Below are 20,059 nucleotides of genomic sequence, written 5' to 3'. Positions count from 1 at the left end.
AAGGTACATTCTGTGAATATAAGAGGCTCAAACTGGGCTTGTTGTTTGTGGCCTTAGCCCATCTGCACGTGGCTGAGCAAAGGGACAAGAAGTCAGGGTGCAGGGCACAGCAAGGCTTCACTACGTTCCTATCAACTCTTATAGGTTTTATTGATGGGGATCCCACTCACCATTCCTGTCACTGCAGCTCTACACTCAAGTGCTAAACAAGGACAACATTTACATAAGACGAAAAGTGATAGTATTTATAAACTTTTGGCTGCACTATTTACTGAGGCCAAAGCAGAAACTTACTTTGTGCTTAGAAAGGTTGTTGATAAGTCTGTGATAAATAAGCTTAAAAACAGTTAGTCTTTAATAAGGTACAAGCTTGGGGTGGGAGGGATTTCCCACAAATTGCTGACCACTACTCCCTCACTCTCCCCCTTATAGTTTCTGCAAAAAGGTAATAATGTAACAAAACTAATTCATTGGCTGCAGGTCATTATTGGCTATGGTGACATCTTTTACATTAGGTATCCATACATTAATAGCAATCAACATAATTTCATTGAATATCAGATATGACTTCTAAAACAGCCTAGTCACTGGAGCAGACGTTCATAAATTAACAGATGGTGGAATTGCTGCCTCACATTTGCAGCAACCCAGCTTCAATTCTGATCTCTGATGCTGTCTGTGTGAACTGTGGGAGTTTTATTCCCACAATGTAAAAGAATGCAGGTTAATGGGTTTCTTAGCTTGGCAAATTGCTTCCTATGTAGCTGAGCAGTAGAATCTTGGGGAAGCTCAGGGCAATGTCAGGATAACAAGTTAGGACTTCTTTAGGTTAATAGTGCTGGAGAGTCATAGTCATCATGGATTCAGTGGGGCAAAGAACCTGTTTCCATGGTTTATAATTCAATGACTTCAAAAGCTTAAATATGTAACTATACGTTGCTTCTGGTATTCTTTTGTACTTGAACAATGCCTAGCAAGTTGAAAATGATCACTGAGACAGTAAATCATTTAAATCTGAACAATTCAGTTACAGTGACAAGACTACAGTTGCACACTGTATAAGTGCACGTTCATAAAATCATAGCTTTTATAGCGAGCACAGAAATAACTGTTGCTACAATTATGTCCATTAGCTGAACCTTCAGAGCAGCAACAATTATTGCTGAACCTCCTGTATAAAAAAAACACAACAAAAATTAATTTCACATTCCGTACACTTGTGCAAACATTGTTTTCAACCTATTAGTGCAAAATTTATCCTTCCTGCAACATACCTAAATTTTTGCTCCATTTCATCTTTGGCTTGCATTTCATTGCTTAATTGTTCTTCAAGCTGGTGTATCTTCTTCTGTAGTTTTGTAGACTACAATGAAATATGACAGAAATATCAGCAAATAAATACAAGCAATTTGAAAGAACTTGCATATATTTTCAAAGGTTTTTAGAAAATACAAAAGAAAGGTACCTTTTAATGTTCCCTTTTTAATTAAGATGAATTTAAAACATACAAGTGCTTAAGACATATCATGCTGCCTAATTCTTATGAAAATTTAGAGTATAGACATTTCCAAAATCAATAATCCAACAAATCCAGCAATGCAAAAAACAGACAACATCCAGAAGGGTGAATACAGGGCTGAATGTGTTATGTTTGACTGCACACTATAAGGACTTGAGTGGATGAAGTACAGTTGCAGATTGCCATGTATGACGTGTGGGCATCACTGAATGGTGGCTGGAAGAACATTATAGTTGGAAGTTTAAACTCCAAGGATACATGAAGTATCGAAAGTACAGGCAGGTAGACAGAATGGGTGAGGTGGCTCAGTTGATTAAAAAAAATAATAATACCAAATCACTAGAAAGAGATGACATAGGGTCAGAAGCTATTGAACCATTGTAGGTAGAGCTAAGGAAGTGCAAGGGTAAAAAGACCTGGATAGGAGATATATACAGACCTCAGACCCCAAACCCCAAACAGTAGTAAAGATGTAATCTACAAATTACAACAGGAGATAGAAAATGCTTGCCAAAGGGGCAATGTTATGATAGTTATGAGTGTGGGTGCTGGATTCCATATGCAGGTAGATTGGGAAAATCAGACTGATGCTGGATCCCAAGAGGGAGAATTTCTCGATTGCCTACGAGATGACTTTTTAGAGCAGCTTGGGGTTGAGCCCACTAGGGGATTAGGTGTTGTACAATGATCCAGAATTGATTAAAGAGCTTAAAATAAAGGAACCCTAAGGGACAAATGATCAAAATACAATAGCCACAAACAAGAGAAAATCTGCAGATTTTGCAAATCCAAGCAACACACACAAAATGCTGGAGGATCTATGGAAAAGACTACAGAATCAGAATCAGGTTTATTATCACCAGTATGCGTCCAGAAATTTGTTAACTTAGCAAAGCAGTTCAATGTAATACACAATATAGAAGAAAATAATAATTCATAATTAAGTAGATCAATTACTGTATATGTATATTGAATAGATTAAAAATTGTGCAAAAACAGAAATAATATATTTTTAAAAAGTGAGGTAGTGTTCACAGGCTCAATGTCCATTTAGGAATTTGATTGCAGAGGGTAAGAAGCTGCTCCTGAATCGCAGAGTGTGTGCCTTCAGGCTTCTGTACCTCCTACCCCTGATGGTAACAGTGAGAAAAGGGCATGCCCTTGGTGCTGGAGATCCTTAATAATGGACACTGCCTTTATGAGGCACTGCTCCTTGAAGATGTCCTGGGTACTTTGTAGGCTAGTACCCAAGATGGAGCAGACTAAATTTACAACCCTCTGCAGCTTCTTTCAGTCCTCTTCAGTAGCAACCACTACCCCCCCATCCCATACCAGACAGTGGTGCAGCCTGTCAGAATGCTCTCCACAGTACATTTATAGAAGCTTTTGAGTGTTTTTGATGACATAGCAAATCTGTTCAAACTCATAATGAAGTATAGTCGCTGTCTTGCCTTCTTTATAGCTGCATCGATATGTTGGGAACAGGTTAGGTCCTAAGCAATCTTGACATCCAGAAACTTGAAGCTGCTCATTCACTCCTCTATGAGGAATGGCATGTGTTCCTTCATCTTACCCTTCCTGAGGTCCGCAATCAGCTCTTTTGTCTTACTGATGTTGAGCGCAAGGTTGCTGTTGTGACACCACTCCACTAGTTGGCATATCTCGCTGGAGTATGCCCTCTTGTCTCCATCTGAGGTTCTACCAACAATGATTGTATCATCAGCAAATTTATAGATGGTATTTGAGCTATGTCTGGCCACACAATCACGGGCATATAGAGAGAGTAGAGCAGTGGGATAAGCACACACCCCTGAGGTTGTCAACGAGGAGATATTAGCACCAATCCACACGGATTGCAGTTTTACAGTTAGGAGGTCAAGGATCCAATTACAGAGGGAGATACAGAGGCCCAGGTTCTGTAACTTCTCAATCAGGATTTTGGGAATGATGGCGTTAAATGCTGAGCTATAGTCGGTGAACAGCATCCTGACATAGGTGACTGTGTTGTCGAGGTGGTCTAAGGCCATGCGAAGAACCATTGAGATTACAACTGCCATTGACCTATTGTGGCAACAGGCAAATTGCAGTGGGTCCAGGTCCTTGCTGAGGCAGGAGTTCAGTCTAGTCATGTCCAACCTCTTAAAGCATTTCATCACTGCAGATGTGAGTACTACTGAGCAATAGTCATTAAGGCAGCTCACATTATTCTTCTTAGGCACTGGTATAATTTTTGCATTTTGATGCAAGTGGGAATTTTTGCCCGTAGCAGTAAGAGGTTGAAAGTGTCCTTGAATACTCCTGACAATTGGTTGGCACAAGTTTTCAGAGCCTACCAGGTACTCCATTGGGACCTTATGCCTTGCGAGGGTTCACCCTCTTTAAAGACAGCCTAACATCAGCCTAACGGTTGACATTTCGGGGCGAGACCCTTCAACAGGATTGGAAAAAAAAATCAGGAGTAGATTTAAAAGATGGGGGAAGAGGAGGGAGAAACACAAGGTGATAGGTGAAACTGTGAGGGGGAGGGGTAAAGTAAAGAGTTGTGAAGTTGACTGGTAAAAGAAACACAGGGCTGGAGTAGGTGGAGTCCGAGTGGAGAGGACAGAAGGCCACGGAAGAAAAAATGGGGAGGAGCACCAGAGGGAGGCGATGGGTGAGATAAGGTGAGAGACGGAAAGAGGGAAGGGAAATGGTGAAGAGGGGAGTGCCATTACTGGAAGTTCAAGAAATCGATGTTCATGCCATTATAGTAAAAGGCACAAGAAATCCTTGCAAGGGTTCATAAAGATTAATTTGCAAGTTGACTTGGTGGTGAGGAAGGAAAATACGACATTAGCATTCATTTAGAGGGGATTAGAATATAAAACCAAGGATATATTGTTGAGGCCTCAATTGGAATATTGTGAGCAGTTTTAACCCCTTAACTGAGAAACAATGTACTGGCATTGGGAGCGGGTTCAAAGCAGGTGCATGAAAATGATTCTGGGATTGAAAGGCTTGTCATATGAGAAGCAGTTGATGGCTCTGAGCTGCAATTCACTAGAATTCAGAAGAATGAGGGGCAACTTCATTGAAATCTATTCGAATGTTGAAAATCCTCAATAGAGTGGATGTGGAGAGGATGTTTCCTATGGCGAGAGAGTCTAAGACCAGAGGACAAAGCCTCAGAATAAAGTGGAGTCCTTTTCGAACAGAACTAAGGGAAAATTTCTTTAGTCAGAGAGTGGCAAATCTGTGGAATTCGTTGTCACAGGCAACTGTGGAGGCCAAATCATTGGGTATATTTAAGGCAGAAGTTGATAAATTCTTGATTAGTCCGGGCATGAAGGGATAAGGGGAGAAGGCAGGAGATTGGGGTTGAGTGGGAAAATGGATCAGTGATGATATAATGGTGGAGCAGACTTGATGGGCCAAATGGGCTAATTCTGCTCCTGTATCTGATGATCAAAAAACTGGATAGAAACTCCAGCTGCCCCTCCCGTTCCTTCACAAAAAAAAAAATGACCAACACCCACTGCCTTTTTTTTCCATTATCTTTTACAAGGTTTCTGGAAATTTTAGGCTCTTACAATGGTTTATAAACTGCTTTCAATATAAATCAGTGAGTTTTCACATAAATGTTAAAATACATATCCATATTGAGCTTTCACATTGTTATTTACTTTCAATACAATGAAATGTGAACTATTAATTACGACCTAGGCGAGATGTACATTATTATTAGTTACCTAGCACTTATTAATTCTTCAAAGTCCTTAGCATAGCATTTAATATTTTCCAGTATTATTACTGACCAAGTACAAATCCTAATCATCGTTGGTATCAGTCACTAAAGAGCAGAAATAAACTTGATCTAACTTGAATACTCCTACTCTCTATAAAGCAACCGATTTGCTTTTCAGTCTTGGAATTATTCTGATAAATTTCATTTGCACTCGCTCAAGAATTTTTCATCTCTTCTATGATGATTAATAGAACACCATGTAATATTTTAGCTGTGGATTACAATTTATTTCTACTTCCCCCATTTTCTTTCATAGTTATTGATAGCTTCCAGTTCCACAGCCATTGCGGATAGCACATTCAGCACATTTTCCTTTCATTGCTTTAAATTAATTCTCCCTTATATTCCACATATACACTTGCCCAAAGTATTATATACCTTCTTTAATCTTTTTATCATAATGTAATGGGAACAGTTGTTTTTTGTCAAGGTGAAGAAAATCTTACATAACCTTGTGCATTTTTATCAAACCTTCTAGCTTTCATTGTTTCAAAAGCAACCAAGCTTCAGCTAAAATCCAACACCCTTGGAAAAATTCTGATAAATATCTTCTGTACATTCTCTTGGCCCTTCATTTCCAACTGCAGTGACCAAAATTAGATACAATATTCTGTTACTTAACTTGTCCTTCTGAATACTTTTTCCTGTTACAAACTCCTAGTTCTTTTCATGATGTGCAGAGATTAACTTGCCCTGCTAACTAAATCACTCACCTTCAAGAACTTCATGTACAAACACAGCCCTATGTTTCTGCACACTCTTTAGAAATGTGCCATTGAGACCAATTACCTTTCCCCACCCTTCCTTCTAAAACACTAACTCTCATATTTCTGTATCTGACCCCATTCGCCATCTACCTGCTTACTATTTATTTGCTTGTTTGAGGTACAGCATTAGGCCCTTCCATCCCTTTGAGTCAGACCACCCAGCAACCTCCAACTTAACCCAAGCTGAATCACAGGACAATTTCCAATGATCAATTAACCTACTAACCAGTATGCCTTTGGACTATGGGAACACAGAGCACCTGGAGAAAACCCATGCATTCCATGGGAAGGATGTAGTCTCCTTACAGATGACATTGGTTCTGTCCTCTGAACTCCAATGCCCAGAGCTGTAGTATCATTATACTAACAACTACACTACCATGTTGCACACTGTTGCGTATTTAATATTTCCAGTAGTATTTGAGTAATACTGTAAATATATCACTTGATTAAGCACTTTGTTTAATTAGATTATATATAAAAACATGTGAATTACATGCATCATGATACTACCACATATGTGTACGCCTCACTTCAAATGTACATCTCTCAGCTCTCTTGTTTTCCTTTCAATTATTTTATGTTACAAAATATAAGTGGTGACAAGGTTTTTTTTTTAAGAGGAATCCAAGATGACCACTGATCTTTAGATGAGCAGCGAAACATTCAAATTAAAAAGAAGCACAGCAAGGAATGGTCAAGATTTTTTTTTTAAAAAGGCAGTGCAGCATGTGCAGAACCAGTCAAGCTTAAAAAAGAATGCATCAATTCATAAAGTGAGTATCGTTTGACAATCATAAGAAAAAGTAGAAATGGGTGGATACATCGGAAAGACTGATATGTTTGATACACAACAGATAACTGGATCTAATATACCGAATGGATTGAACAGTATTTTGAAGCAAATGAAATAGCTAATGAGAAATGAGTACCAATTTTGCTGAATGCATTGGGTTTAAAGACATAAAGTTTGTTTTGAAGATTAACCACTCCATCCAAAATGAACTTTGCTGATATCGTCAAAGTAATACAGGAACACGTAGAACCAAAACCATTGTTCATTGCAGTATGCATCTGGTTTCATAAGCGGAAACAACAAGAAGGGGAGTCCATTTCAGCATACATGACTGAACTGAATTGATTGTCAGAACATTGTCAGTTCAATAATGGGCTTAATGATGCACTGAGAGATTGTTTAGTTGGTGGAATTTTACAAGACAGCATTAAAAAATGGCTTCTAACTGAAGCACAACTAACATTTAAATGAGCAGTTGAAATAGCTCCCGTATCAATGGTAACAGTAGTCAGAGGTACAATTGAGTTGCAGTTAGGAATGAAGGTGAGTGTGAACAAAATTGCTATGTCTAAGCAGAAACCTACCTGGCTGAGCAAGTTGTGGTACTGTTGTAGCAGGGGCTCACCTATACCAGACTACTGCAGATTTAACAGTGAAACTTGCAGAAAATGCAACAAAGTAGGTCACAGACAAAGAGCATGTTGGACAGACAAAAATAAATGGACTACACAGGGAAGAGAAAATGCTAAAAAGTTGCAGTTTCAAAAGGAGGACTAATCTGCATGCTGTTGGTGAAAAATCTAATAATTATGAGAGTGACACAGGACTGGATAGCCTTGAGAATTACAAATTGACAACTAACAGGAACAAGCAATATGGCCTACACCAGGAGTGAATGGCAAATGGACACTGACTCAGGAGTTTCTGCCATTCAACAAGATTAACTTGAACAGCATTTCAAAGATTCTAAACAGAAGCTTGTAGATATCCAACTAAGAACTTCTACTGGAGAAAAGATAACTCCCATGGGAATGGCATTCTTGACAGTGAAATTCAACATCCAACAAGCCACAATGAGCTTGTATGTGGTAAAACCAAGACAGGAGGACCAACACTGTGGGGCCATGATTGGCTGAGACAACTACAATTTGACTGAAGATCCATCTACCATTTGCATGCCTGTGATAGCATCAACTGAAAGTGAATTTTAAAAGGTACCAGATCAGACCACATTGAAAAATTCAAACATATCAAGGGTAAAATAGTGCTAAATGAAAATGCCACACCAAGCTTTGCAAAGCCCGACTGGTTCCTTATACCATCTGTGATAAAGTAACTAGTGAGGTAGATCGCATGGAGGCTGAAGAAATTCTTTCCAAGTTTGAATGGAGCCCATGGGCAACTTCAGTAGTCAAGAAGAATTGGTCTGTCAGGGTCAATGGTGATTTGAACGTCACCATCAACCCAATATGAAAGTAGATCAATACCCTCTGACAAGGATAGAGGGAAACTTTGCAAATTTTTTGGGAGAAAAACACTTCAGCAAAGTAGATTTAGCTGAGGCCTACCGACAGATGAAGATGGAAGAACCCAAAACACTCACAAAAGGTTTTATCGCTATAATAGGCTTATTTTTGGAGTAGCACCTGCACTCTCGCACAGTGCTATAGTCCACGTGCTGCAAGGCAGTCCAGGCTCTCAGTGCTACCTGGATGACATCATTGTTATCAGTCAGGATGACCAGGAACATCTCCAAAACCTCAAAGCAACGTTAAAAATATTAATAGATAATGGCCTCAGTATCAATGTTCCCTCTAATTTTTAGTAGTCAGTGTGCGCAAAAATCTTATGTTGTGCAGATTTTTTTCCTGACAGAAGTATGTGCGCACTGAATGCATACATGGCACAGGATTACAAAATACTCGACATAAAACTGCACAGAACAACAAAATAACATACATATTTAAGTTACTCAGTTATTTTTTCTCTCTCCTTTCTTTGGCATTTTACCCATACTTTGTAAACTCTATATGAGCTAATAGAACTTCCATCCAATTGATAGCTTTTGATTCTCATTAACATATCCAAATGACATACGCCTAAATGGCTTCTCAGCTTGTTTTTGAGTTGATTCATTAGGCTAAAACCTCGCTCACAGTCCGCACTAGACACAAGAAAGGTTCCCCCAATGTCCATCAACTGTGCAAGGTCGCAAAACTGTTCATTTTGAAGTACAAATGTAACCATTTGAGCAAAGTTTAAAATCAGTTTGGATTTAATTTTTTCCTGCACAGAAAATTTGAAGCCATTAAACTGTGTAACTATTACAGTATTTTCAAGCCAGAATATCATGATATTTTAGACATAAGGCATTAACTTGTTCATCGCCAGATGTGAAGTTTACGATATGAACACTGTCTGCCAAAGATGGCTGCCGCCGTGATGCAGCTGTAGAAACTGGAAACAGAACAATGAGGTGACATTAATTAGTGACGTGCATTGTGGTATTTGAAAAACTGACTAATTAGTTAACAGAAACATTTAGCTAAAAGATTATTTTCAGTAAGTATAATTATTAATTACTACATTATTTTAGGTAACTAACCTTTAGTGCGCACATTAATTTCCTTTGTGCGCTGGTTGAAACGCGTGTGCATGCGTACACATGCACAGTTTAGAGGGAACATGCCTCAGTATACAACTTGACAAGTGTGAAACCTTCAAACCAAGATCACCTACTGTGGTCACACTACAGATGCATAAGGATGCAAATGTGCTGAGAAAAGTCAAGCAGTGGTGGATGCCCCAAGGCCAAAGGATGTGTTGTGGCGACCCACTTTCTGCGCAGACGAACCGGCTCACAAATAGCCTGTGTGCAGGGGGAGACTTTGGTAATGCACCTCTGACATCATTTCTGCCCAGAGAGGGCGGGCGCTAGGGACTAAATGCCAGCACCATGAAATTTGAATAAACTAGTCTCGAAAAGACTTACTGACAGCGTGTCGTTATTTCAGCGCTGTGTGTAGCACAATGCTACATTGCTGACCCCGACAGTCCAAATGGGATTTGGACCAAAGATGACCGACTCATCTGTTCATGCAGTTTCGCTAAAACTGCCGACTTTCTGGATGCTGTGACCACACGTGCGGTTTAGCCAAGCAGAAGCCCAGTTCCAGATTCGGCAGATATCTTCTGATTCCATGCGTTACTATCACGTGGTGAGCACCCTTGACCAGGAGACAGCTGCCCAGGTTGCAGATTTCATACAGTCGCCCCTGGAAGCAGGCAAATATGAAGCATTCAAAGCGCTGCTCATTGGGACCTTTGGCCTCTCACGGCGTGAGCGGGGTGCCCGCCTGCTTCACCTGGATGGTTTGGGAGACAGACTGCCGTCAGCATTGATGAACAAGATGCTGGCCCTGGCTGACAGACAAAAGCCCTGCCTCATGTTTGGGCAAGCGTTCCTAGAGCAACTGCCCGAGGACTTAGATCTGCTGCAGACCGACGCAGATTTAAGCGACCCCCGGAAGGTGGCAGCCTGGGTAGACGTGCTGTGGAAAGTCAAGAGGGAGAGCGTGGCATCCATTGGTCAGATTACCAGGCCATGCGCCCAACAGCGGACCAGACCAGGCCCAGCAGGGGGGTGCACACAACACAGAGGCAGGAGTGAGGAGGACAGTGAGCAGTGGTGTTTCTACCACCAGCGGTGGGGCACAAAAGCCTGCAGTTGTTGCCTGCCCTGCAAGGGCCAGGGCCAGCTGCCGCTAATGACTATGTTGGCTGGCCACCAGGACAACCTCTTGAACGTCTGGGACAAACAGTTGGGATGCCGTTTCTTGATTGACACTGGAGCGGAAATCAGCGTCTTGCCCCTAACAGGGTACGACACCCGCAACAGGAAGCCAGGACCCACCCTGAGGGCCACAACTGGCAGCACGATACGGACCTACGGCACCCGCACAGTGCAGCTGCAGTTCAGCGCCAGACAGTTCACGTGGGACTTCACACTGGCCGCCGTGGCCCAACCACTCCTGGGGCGGACTTCTTGTAAGCTCACAGCCTGCTGGTCAACTTGCAAGGTAAAAGACTGGTACATGTCGAGACTTTCCAGACGTTCTCTCTGGGTGAAGTCAAGCTGCCGGCCCCACACTTGGACCCCATCACGCTGTCGGACAACGCATTCACCAGAATCCTGGCGGACTTTCCATCGATTCTGGCACCGCAGTTCACGGCAGCCATGCCCAGACATGGGGTTCAGCACCACATCCCGACCAAGGGACCACCCCTCCACGCCCGCGCACGAAGGCTCTCCCTGGAAAAGCGCCGCCTGGCGAAGGAGGAGTTCAAGAGGATGGAGGAATTGGGGATCGTATGGAGGTCCGACTGCACATGGGCCTCCCCCCTACACATGGTGCCCAAAGCAGTTGGGGGTTGGAGACCGGGCGGCGACTACCGCAGACTGAACGAAGCTACAACTCTAGACCACTACCCCATGCTGCACATATAGGACTTTGCAGCAAACCTGCACAGGGCAAGAATATTTACCAAAGTAGACCTTGTCTGGGGATACCATCAAATCCCGGTGCACCCTGAAGACGTCCCGAACCCGCTCGGCTTGTTCGAGTTCCTCAGAATGCCGTTCGGCCTGAAGAATGCTGCACAGACGTTCCAGTGGCTAATGGATGCAGTGGGACGCGAACTGGACTTTGTGTTCATCTATTTGGATGACATCCTTATAGCCAGCAGTTGTCGTCAGGAGCATCTGTCCCACCTCTGCCAGCTCCACTCCCGCCTGAGTGATTTCGGCCTCATGATCAACCTAGCCAAATGCCAGTTCAGTCTCGATACCATCGACTTCCTGGGCCACAGGGTTACCAAAGACGGGGCAACACCTCTGCCCGCCAAGGCAGATGCGATCTGCCACTTTGCCCTGCCCAACACGGTCAAAGGTTACAGGAGTTTGTTGGTATGGTGAATTTCTACCACCATTTCCTCCCCTCAGCAGCCTGTATCATATGCCCTTTGTACACCCTGATGTTCGGTAAAGGCAAGGACATTACTTGGGACGAGGAGGCCGCGGCTGCTTTCGTTAAAGCCAAGGAAGCCTTGGCAGATGCCGCAATGCTGGTGCACCCCAGAACAGGCGTTCTGACCGCACTCACGGTGGATGCAGCCAACACAGCAGTCGGTGGGGTGCTGGAGCAACTCATCGAGGGGCACTGGCAATCCCTGGCGTTCTTCAGCAAGCACCTACGACCACCCAAGCTCAAGTACAGTACTTTCGACTGGGAGCTGTTGGCACTGTATCTGGCAATCCGGCATTTCAGGAACTTCTTAGAAGGCAGGCCATTCATCGCGTTCACAGACCACAAACCGTTGACCTTCGCGTTCACGAAGGTGTCCGATCCATGGTCAGCTCGCCAGCAGCGACATCTGTCCTACATCTCCGAGTACACGAAGGACATCCAGCATGTCTCGGGAAAGGACAACGTCGTGGCGGACACACGCTCCAGACCAGCTGTCCAGGCCCTGTCACTGGGGGTGGACTATGCAGCACTGGCGGAGGCGCAGCAGGCAGATGACGAGATGCCCAGCTACAGGACCGCAGTCTTGGGTTTGCAGCTGCGGGACTTACTCGTAGGCCCAGGTGAGAGGACCCTCCTGTGCGATGTGGCTACCGGCCAACCTCGCCCCATCGTCCCGGCAGCCTGGAGGCGGCGAGTTTTCGACTCCATACACGGTTTGGCGCACCCATCTATCAGCACAACCATCCGGCTGGTCTCCAGCAAGTTCGCGTGGCACGGACTTCACAAGCAGGTCAGTGAATGGGCCAGAACATGTGCATAGTGCCAAACAGCCAAGATGCAGCGGCACACTAAAGCCCCACCGTAGCAGTTCAAACCCACCCACCAGAGGTTTGACCACATTCATGTGGATATCGTGGGCCCCCTACCAGTGTCCCGAGGAGCGCGGTACCTCCTAACTATGGTAGACCGGTTCACGAGGTGGCCAGAGGCGGTCCCGCTCAACAACACATCTGCCGATTCCTGCACCCGAGCACTGATTGCAACCTGGGTAGCACGCTTCGGGGTACCGGCCCACATTACCTCCAACAGAAGCGCCCAATTCACTTCCAGCCTGTGGTCGGCTGTGGCCAGCCTGTTGGGAACGCAGCTACACCACACTACTGCCTACCACTCACAGTTGAATGGACTAGTGGAAGGCTTCCACCGTCACTTGAAGTCAGCTCTCATGGTCATTGATTCATTATAATTATTCTCTTATTGGACTTATTGAGTATGCCCACAAGAAAATGAATCTCAGGGTTGTATAAGACGACATATATGTACTTTCATAATAAATTTACTTTGAATGTCTCCCTATTACAATAGAGTTGATCCAAAGGGAAACCAGAACAGCCCCCACACTGTCTCAAGCCTACAGGGCCACCTAAACTGGCTGGAATGTACAGCAGAAACTCCAGTTTCCCCATTTTACCAGCACCATGATGAACTTACCCTTGATGGGGGTTGTCTTGCTTAGGGATTGAGTTGTTGTGTCATTCAAGCTGAGAGCTAAAGTGTTGGAGGAACAACATCTTGACATGGTTAAAATTAAAGTGTTCGCTCAACGCTTTGTCTGGTGTCGTATGATAATTCAGCAGATCAAGCAGCTTGTTATGTACTGTGCAGGATGCCAACACACCCAGAAAATGCCAAAAATAGTGCCTCTCCATCCCTGGGAATGGTCAGCATTGTCCTGGCAGAGGATTCATGTGGATTTTGCAGAACTGTTCATTGGCATAAATTCCTTGGTAGTAGTGGATACAGCTACAAAGTGGCCAGAAGTGTTCCCAATAGCCTCCAATTCAGCATCAGAGACTGTTGATGGAGCAAAAACTGGTGTTCCAGAACACGTAGTGACAATGGACCATAGTTTGTGGAAGAACAGTTTCAGTCATTCCTAAAAATAAATGGAATAAGGTACCTGCACCGTACCAAAAAGCTAAAAATGGTTTTGCTGAAAGGTTTGTCCAGAGTCTATAGAACGCACTGCAAGCAATATAAGCAGAACTCACTACCTTAACACTGAATCACAAGCTCATGAATTTCCTCCATGCATATCGCAAATGCAGCACACACCATAGCCAAAAGCTCCTTAGCTCTGCTGTTCCTGGATCATCACTTGCATTCACCCTTGGAACTCCTCAAACCCATATCTCAGAAATAGTATGCAGGTCAAACAGACGAGATAAAATGGAGGTTCAATGTGTCACTCCTGGACAGGCATTCCTAGCAAGGGACTACAGAAGTGATCAAAAGTGGATACTCAGAAAGACACGAACAGACTGGACCATTCTCTTACTCAGTGGAGATCATGTCTAATATCATCTGGAGATGATACATCAATCAGTTGCAGTCTCAGTCAGCTCCTACAACCACCATGGAGAAGGCCTCAAAACCCACGTTAGCTTCACAGCCTCAAATCTTCCCTACCAGTCAGAATGATCCCCTTTGTCAGAAAAGCCACTACCTTATAAAAGTAAGAAAGCTTCCACGGCATTCAAATCTTTAGGCCTGAATGGGGCAATTTAAAAATTTACTATGCTGTGGCTGTCTGTATAATGGTTGTATTGTGTAAAACATAGAAACGTAGAAAACCTATAGCACAATACAGGCCCTTTGGCTCAAAAAGCTGTGCCAAACACATCCTTACCTTAGAAATTACCTAGGGTTACCCATAGCCCTCTGTTTTTCTGAGCTCCACGTACCTGTCCAGGAGTCTCTTAAAAAACCCAATCGCATCACGCAATCACCACTCCCTGCATAAAAAACTTACCCCTGACCTCTCCTCTGTACCTACTTCCAAGCACCTTAAAACTGTGCCCTCTTGTGCTAGCCATTCCAGCCCTGGGGAAAAGCCTCTGACTACCCATATGATCAATGCCTCAGCTAAACAGGGAGGAGTGTTGTGTACTTAATATTTGAGTAGTATTTGAGTGTTATTGTAAATATATTGTTTGATTAAGCATTCTTGTTTAAATAAACCATTACAGGTTATAAAAAATTATCAATTGCCTAAGTCATGACGCTACCACATAATATGTGTGCACCTCATTTAAAGTAAATACAAACTAAGATCTGTAATTCTCAGCACTCCCATTATCCTTCCAATTAGTTTTTATATTTTGGAGCTAGAAAACATAACACCCATCTGTTACAGAGATTTGCATCTTCATTTGTGCTATATCTCCAAGCTTACAATGAACAAATTGAGTGTCTACCTTACATTCCAATATTCAAGTCATTCAAAGATTATAAAAAAAATTTCCCACAGAACAGTAATTCTAACAAACAACATGATTGAAATAGAAAACTATTTTAAATAATTAAAGGGAATAAATTTGTACTTGCCTTGTGTGATAACTATACATCAGTCTGGTACTCACCTCAATTTTATTGGGTACACTGGGCTCATTTTCTTTATAGGATGCGGGCGTGTCACTTAGCAGCCTGAGGGAGAAGATGACTTCAAGGTTAGTAGCCATGACAATATTTGGAACTCAATTTAAAATGAGAGTGCAATTTAACTCAGCATTTCTTTTATTTATCAACCAACTCACACCAAACATGAAAGCCCTACCTTTGATAATGGGTTGAGTAAGGAAAAAAAACCTTTTAAGGTCTAGACACTCTGGGATAGTCAGCAAGAAAAATCATTCAATCCAAATTGTTGTCCAAAAAACCCAATGCAGTGAACAATTAGCACAAACAAATTTTGTTTTGTCATTCAGTGCTGATCCATTTACTGATCAATTGGAGGGTTCTGGTGCCAGATGCCACTGAAAGATGGTGGAAGTACAGTCAGCCCTGAGTTTTACAAAGGAACTTACTTAAAAATCCTAATCATCATTTATATTATGACTATAAAATATATTCACCCCAACCCTGGAAGTTTCCATGTTTTATTGTTTTACAACATTGAATCACAGTGAATTTAATTTAGCTTTTTTGACACTGATTAACAGAAAAAAAAACTATTTTGTGTCAAAGTGAACAGATCTCTACAAAGTGATCTAAAGTAATTACAAATATAAAACACAAAATAATTGATTACACAAGTGTTCACCCTCCTTTAATCTGACATAGCAAATCATTACTGTTAAAAAGACTCCGATGAAATCTTGGCTAGAGTTTGTCAGAAGGCATGTGGGAGACTCAAAAGTCAGCTAGAAGAAAACTGTATGGTCTGAAGAGACCAAAATTGAGCTTTTTGACCATCAGAATAAACACTATGTTTGACATAAGCCAAACACTGCACATCACCAAAACACACATCCCTACCATGAAAGTAGAGAATAAAAAGAATGCAGTTAAATACAGGGAGATCCTGAAGAAAAACCCGTTGCAGTCTGCAAGAAAACTGCAACTTGGAAAACTCCAACAAGACAATGAGCCCAACCATAAAGCTGATGCTACACAGGAATGGCTTAAAAACAACAAAGTTAATGCCATGGAGTGGTCAACTCAGGGTCCAGATCTCTCACAATCTCCTTGCAGTCTGACAGAGCTTGAGCAGTTTTGTAAAGAAGAAAGGGGAAAAATTGTAGGGTCCAGATGTGCAAAGCTCGTAGAGACCTATCCACACAGACTAACTGCTGCCAAAGGTGCATCTATTAAATACTGACTTGAAGGGGGTGTATACTTATGCAATCAACAATTTTGTTTTATATTTGTAATTAATTTAGTTCATTCTGTAGAGATCTGTTTTCCATTTGACACGAAAGTTTTTGTTGATCAGTGTCAAAAAAGCCTAATTAAATCCACTGAAATCCAATGTTGTAAAACAATAAAGTGAAAACTTCCAGGTGAGGTGAGTACTTTTTATAGGTACTGTGTGTTGAATTACAAAAAATCTGAGGTATTGGTCTAATTAAACAAAAATCTTTCAAGTAGTGAGTTACTTTCTGTAGCACAGTATATGAAAACTTTACCTGAATGGAAATCTGCACATTCTAAAATGTGATAAACTAATAATACAAAGGTTTGCATTAGAGCCGTGGTGATAGAGGGGATATAACCCTAGTGGCTCCCGGGGCGACAAACCTTTTTGAGAGCATGTCTGTTCCAGCCTCTCGAGGCAGTTCGTTTTGTATTTAGTTCCTTTTATATAAACATCACTTCCTGCACACAAGCTGATTTTAAAATCATTTCCTGCGTGGATTAATTTGGATTTCAACTTGAAGCACATGATGTAAAAAGGCATCCATCTCCATCACCCACCCCTCCCCATATGCCCTTGAAACAGCAACATCTGTGAGCTTTAATATGATAAACATTTAGTATATATTTTGAAGGAAGTAATATGTTTATTGGTATTAAGCTATCGTTGTGCCAGGAGTTCACTCTGGACTACACGGCATAGTTATGGAATGTTGAGTATATTATCTTGGAGTACACCACTCATGAGAATAATCAATAGTATAAGTATAATCAGGAGTGCAATGATTCTGCATTGAAGTTAGCACATTTTAATTAACTTTCTGCAGTTTCACAAAGAAGTTCTCATTAAAAGCCCTGAAGATAGATTCTGGCTTGTGTGATTTTTGAAAAGGTGTTTAACTCACTGTCTAGCTTTGTACAGGTGCACTGTGAGTAGAGTGAAAAGACAACTCATCTTCAAAGGCACCACCCATGGTCTAAAAACACAACTGAATGCTGTACGCTACAATGACAGCTTCAAAACCAAGCAAATTCAATCCAGTCTTCATGACAAAACCCCAATTAGCATAGCTGTAGCATGGGGCCCTTGCCACAGCCGAAGTGGCAAGAATGAGAGCAGCGCAAAGCGCAGGATTGAAATGCAAATGGAGAAAGCTCATATAAACATGGAGAAAGCTGATGTACAGGCTACATTGACTGCATTCAAAGAGGAGCATGAAGCTGGGGCTGCCTTAACAGAGGCAAAGGTGTACAAAGCAAGACAAACACAAGAACCAACTTCCAGTTATGCTTCACAGCGAATTTTTACCCAGTTCTTCTCAGCTTCAGATTCAAACCCAAAGATAAACCCTTACTTCAGGTTGAAAGAAAGAAGCACCCAACTTGAAAATGCATGGGTGTTCACCACTTAATAAGAGCACACAAGGGATGAACAGTGCACCAAGTTCATCAGTGGCTCACCTTTCAACAGAAGCTACAAAAGAATCAACTGCACAGTCTTAACTCACTGCACCAGGCTGTGGTGATAAATCACCATTGGACAATAGTTTGAGTGAGGTGCTGAAAGTGGCCAAAGAAGCCCTGGGCACAGTTATTTACACGTGGGCAAGACAGTCATCCGAAGAATGGTGGAGAATCTAGGAAGGGTAGCAAGGCAAGCTGGGGAAACAGCAACAATACATTGCAGAACACAGATGGACACATGGTGCAGCAAGCACCAGTGGACTTCAGGAAGCTGAGCTAAGAACCTATTGATACTTCAGAAGAAATAGACCCAGACACAGTTGTAAATTCAGGGGCAGCACCTTGGACTACTACTTATTCTAGCACACGCCGCACAGCAGGGAGACAGCTGGGCATCAGATGTAACTACTTCCTCATACATTCCAAAGATATCTTCTGGAACATCAGCAGCTGCCAGAATTAGAACCAGTGGATTTGTTGTAACCCTTCCCAATCCCTACTGACTATGGCCATATTCCCAATAACAGGGATGAAGTCCCAACTCCTGAAATTGCATGCAGTCAGTCACACCTTAAAGACATTGTGACAACATACCCCAATTTGACGCTTCTGTTGATATCCTTCTGTTGCTTGACGGAGACACCACCTGTGTACATAAGATACATGAACACTGCTCCTCGGCCCATGGTCAACACATTTAAGACTAATATCCAGGAGAATGGATACCCACCTCATTTCAGACTCTGTGAGAGTTAGGTGTCTATATGAAGAAGAAGATAGTAGGAGTAGCCAAAAAAGCCTTTGCAGTGGTTGGCACATTTGTAAACAATCTCTCAGTGCAGAGCAACCGAATTGGTTATCCAGATGTATGCAGAGGAAGTGCAGCGCATCACAAAGCAGGAACTTTTCCCAATTCAAAGTTACCTCAGTGAACTCTGTCCCTTTTTTGACTGAGGGGCCATTGTGAGTTAAAGACATTAAGAGGGAACAACTCATTTCCAAGGTACCTCACAGAATCCTCATACTGGGTGAGCACTATGCACTGTTCCTCCTAAAACTTATGGATCATTGGCCACGCAATAACTGAAATGCTCGTGTGCACATAGCCTTCGTTGTCATTCAGCTGAAATTTTCTTTTATATAAAGCTTTACTGTGCCACAGTTTTCAGGCCATGTGAAAATTTCCTTTTCAGAGTAATGGTTGGTCTGCACAGCTTAAAAAAAAATTTCGAGGGAAGACTGGCACTGCATCGTTGCTCTGCTCATCAGGCATTACCACAAGCAAGTACGTCATCAAAGCAGACCTCTTCAAAGCAAGAACGAATAAAAACTGTGCAGTAAGACTATTTTCATGGCCAGTCTTGGAGACCGTCCTTCTTTAACCAAAGACTTAATGAAATGATCATCTGACTTTTAGTTTAAGTAGTTAAGTTGACATCCCATAGATGCCAAGTGGAAGTGGGTAGTGTTCATGCCTCCAGAGACACAGTTCATTTTGTAGGAACATCACCTTCTGTACATAAGCTGTTTTGTTAATGTGATTTCCTGCACAGATTAATTCAGAATTCCACTTGAAGCACACATGTAGAAAGATAACAATCTCCATTAATCTGATTCAGTACGAAGTTAATATGTATTTTATTTAACTTTCTACAGTTTCACAAGGAAAGCACTCACTAAAACCACTGAAGAAAGCTTCCAGCTTGGATGAAGTTTTGAGATGGTGTTTAACTCCTTGCCTAGCTTTGTACACATCCACTGAGGGCAGTGAAAAGTTCCAAAATTGGCAATAAAATTCTAAAAAAACTCTCTCACATGCCTTGAAAACGTTGAGCAGCGATTATTAATTAATTAATTATTAACAATTCTGGACTTTTTAAGGAAAAGGGATGAATCCTGTTACTTATTTACACGTATTTATTGTTTTGCTATAAAAGCATAACATAAAGACAGCAGAAAGGAAACTATAGAACTGTTAGCCTGACATCAGTGGTTGGGAAGTAGTTG

General features: G+C 42.2%; 1 protein-coding gene across 3 annotated transcripts in view; it reads right to left on the bottom strand.

Moving 5' to 3' along the window:
- The window catches only part of rock2a (rho-associated, coiled-coil containing protein kinase 2a), a 209,748-nt gene that overhangs the window by 69,683 nt on the left and 120,006 nt on the right, over window positions 1-20,059 (bottom strand). For all 3 annotated transcript variants that reach the window (XM_059981881.1, XM_059981879.1, XM_059981882.1), the window contains exons 10-11: window positions 15,316-15,379; window positions 1,275-1,363 (exon numbers count right to left, since the gene is read on the bottom strand). In XM_059981881.1, the coding sequence (XP_059837864.1) occupies window positions 1,275-1,363; window positions 15,316-15,379 (153 nt within the window). The remainder of the gene's footprint in view (window positions 1-1,274; window positions 1,364-15,315; window positions 15,380-20,059) is intronic.

The sequence above is a fragment of the Hypanus sabinus genome, chromosome 10 (genome assembly GCF_030144855.1).
Source record: "Hypanus sabinus isolate sHypSab1 chromosome 10, sHypSab1.hap1, whole genome shotgun sequence".
Taxonomy (NCBI): domain Eukaryota; kingdom Metazoa; phylum Chordata; class Chondrichthyes; order Myliobatiformes; family Dasyatidae; genus Hypanus; species Hypanus sabinus.
This window is presented reverse-complemented; position numbering and strand designations above follow the sequence as displayed.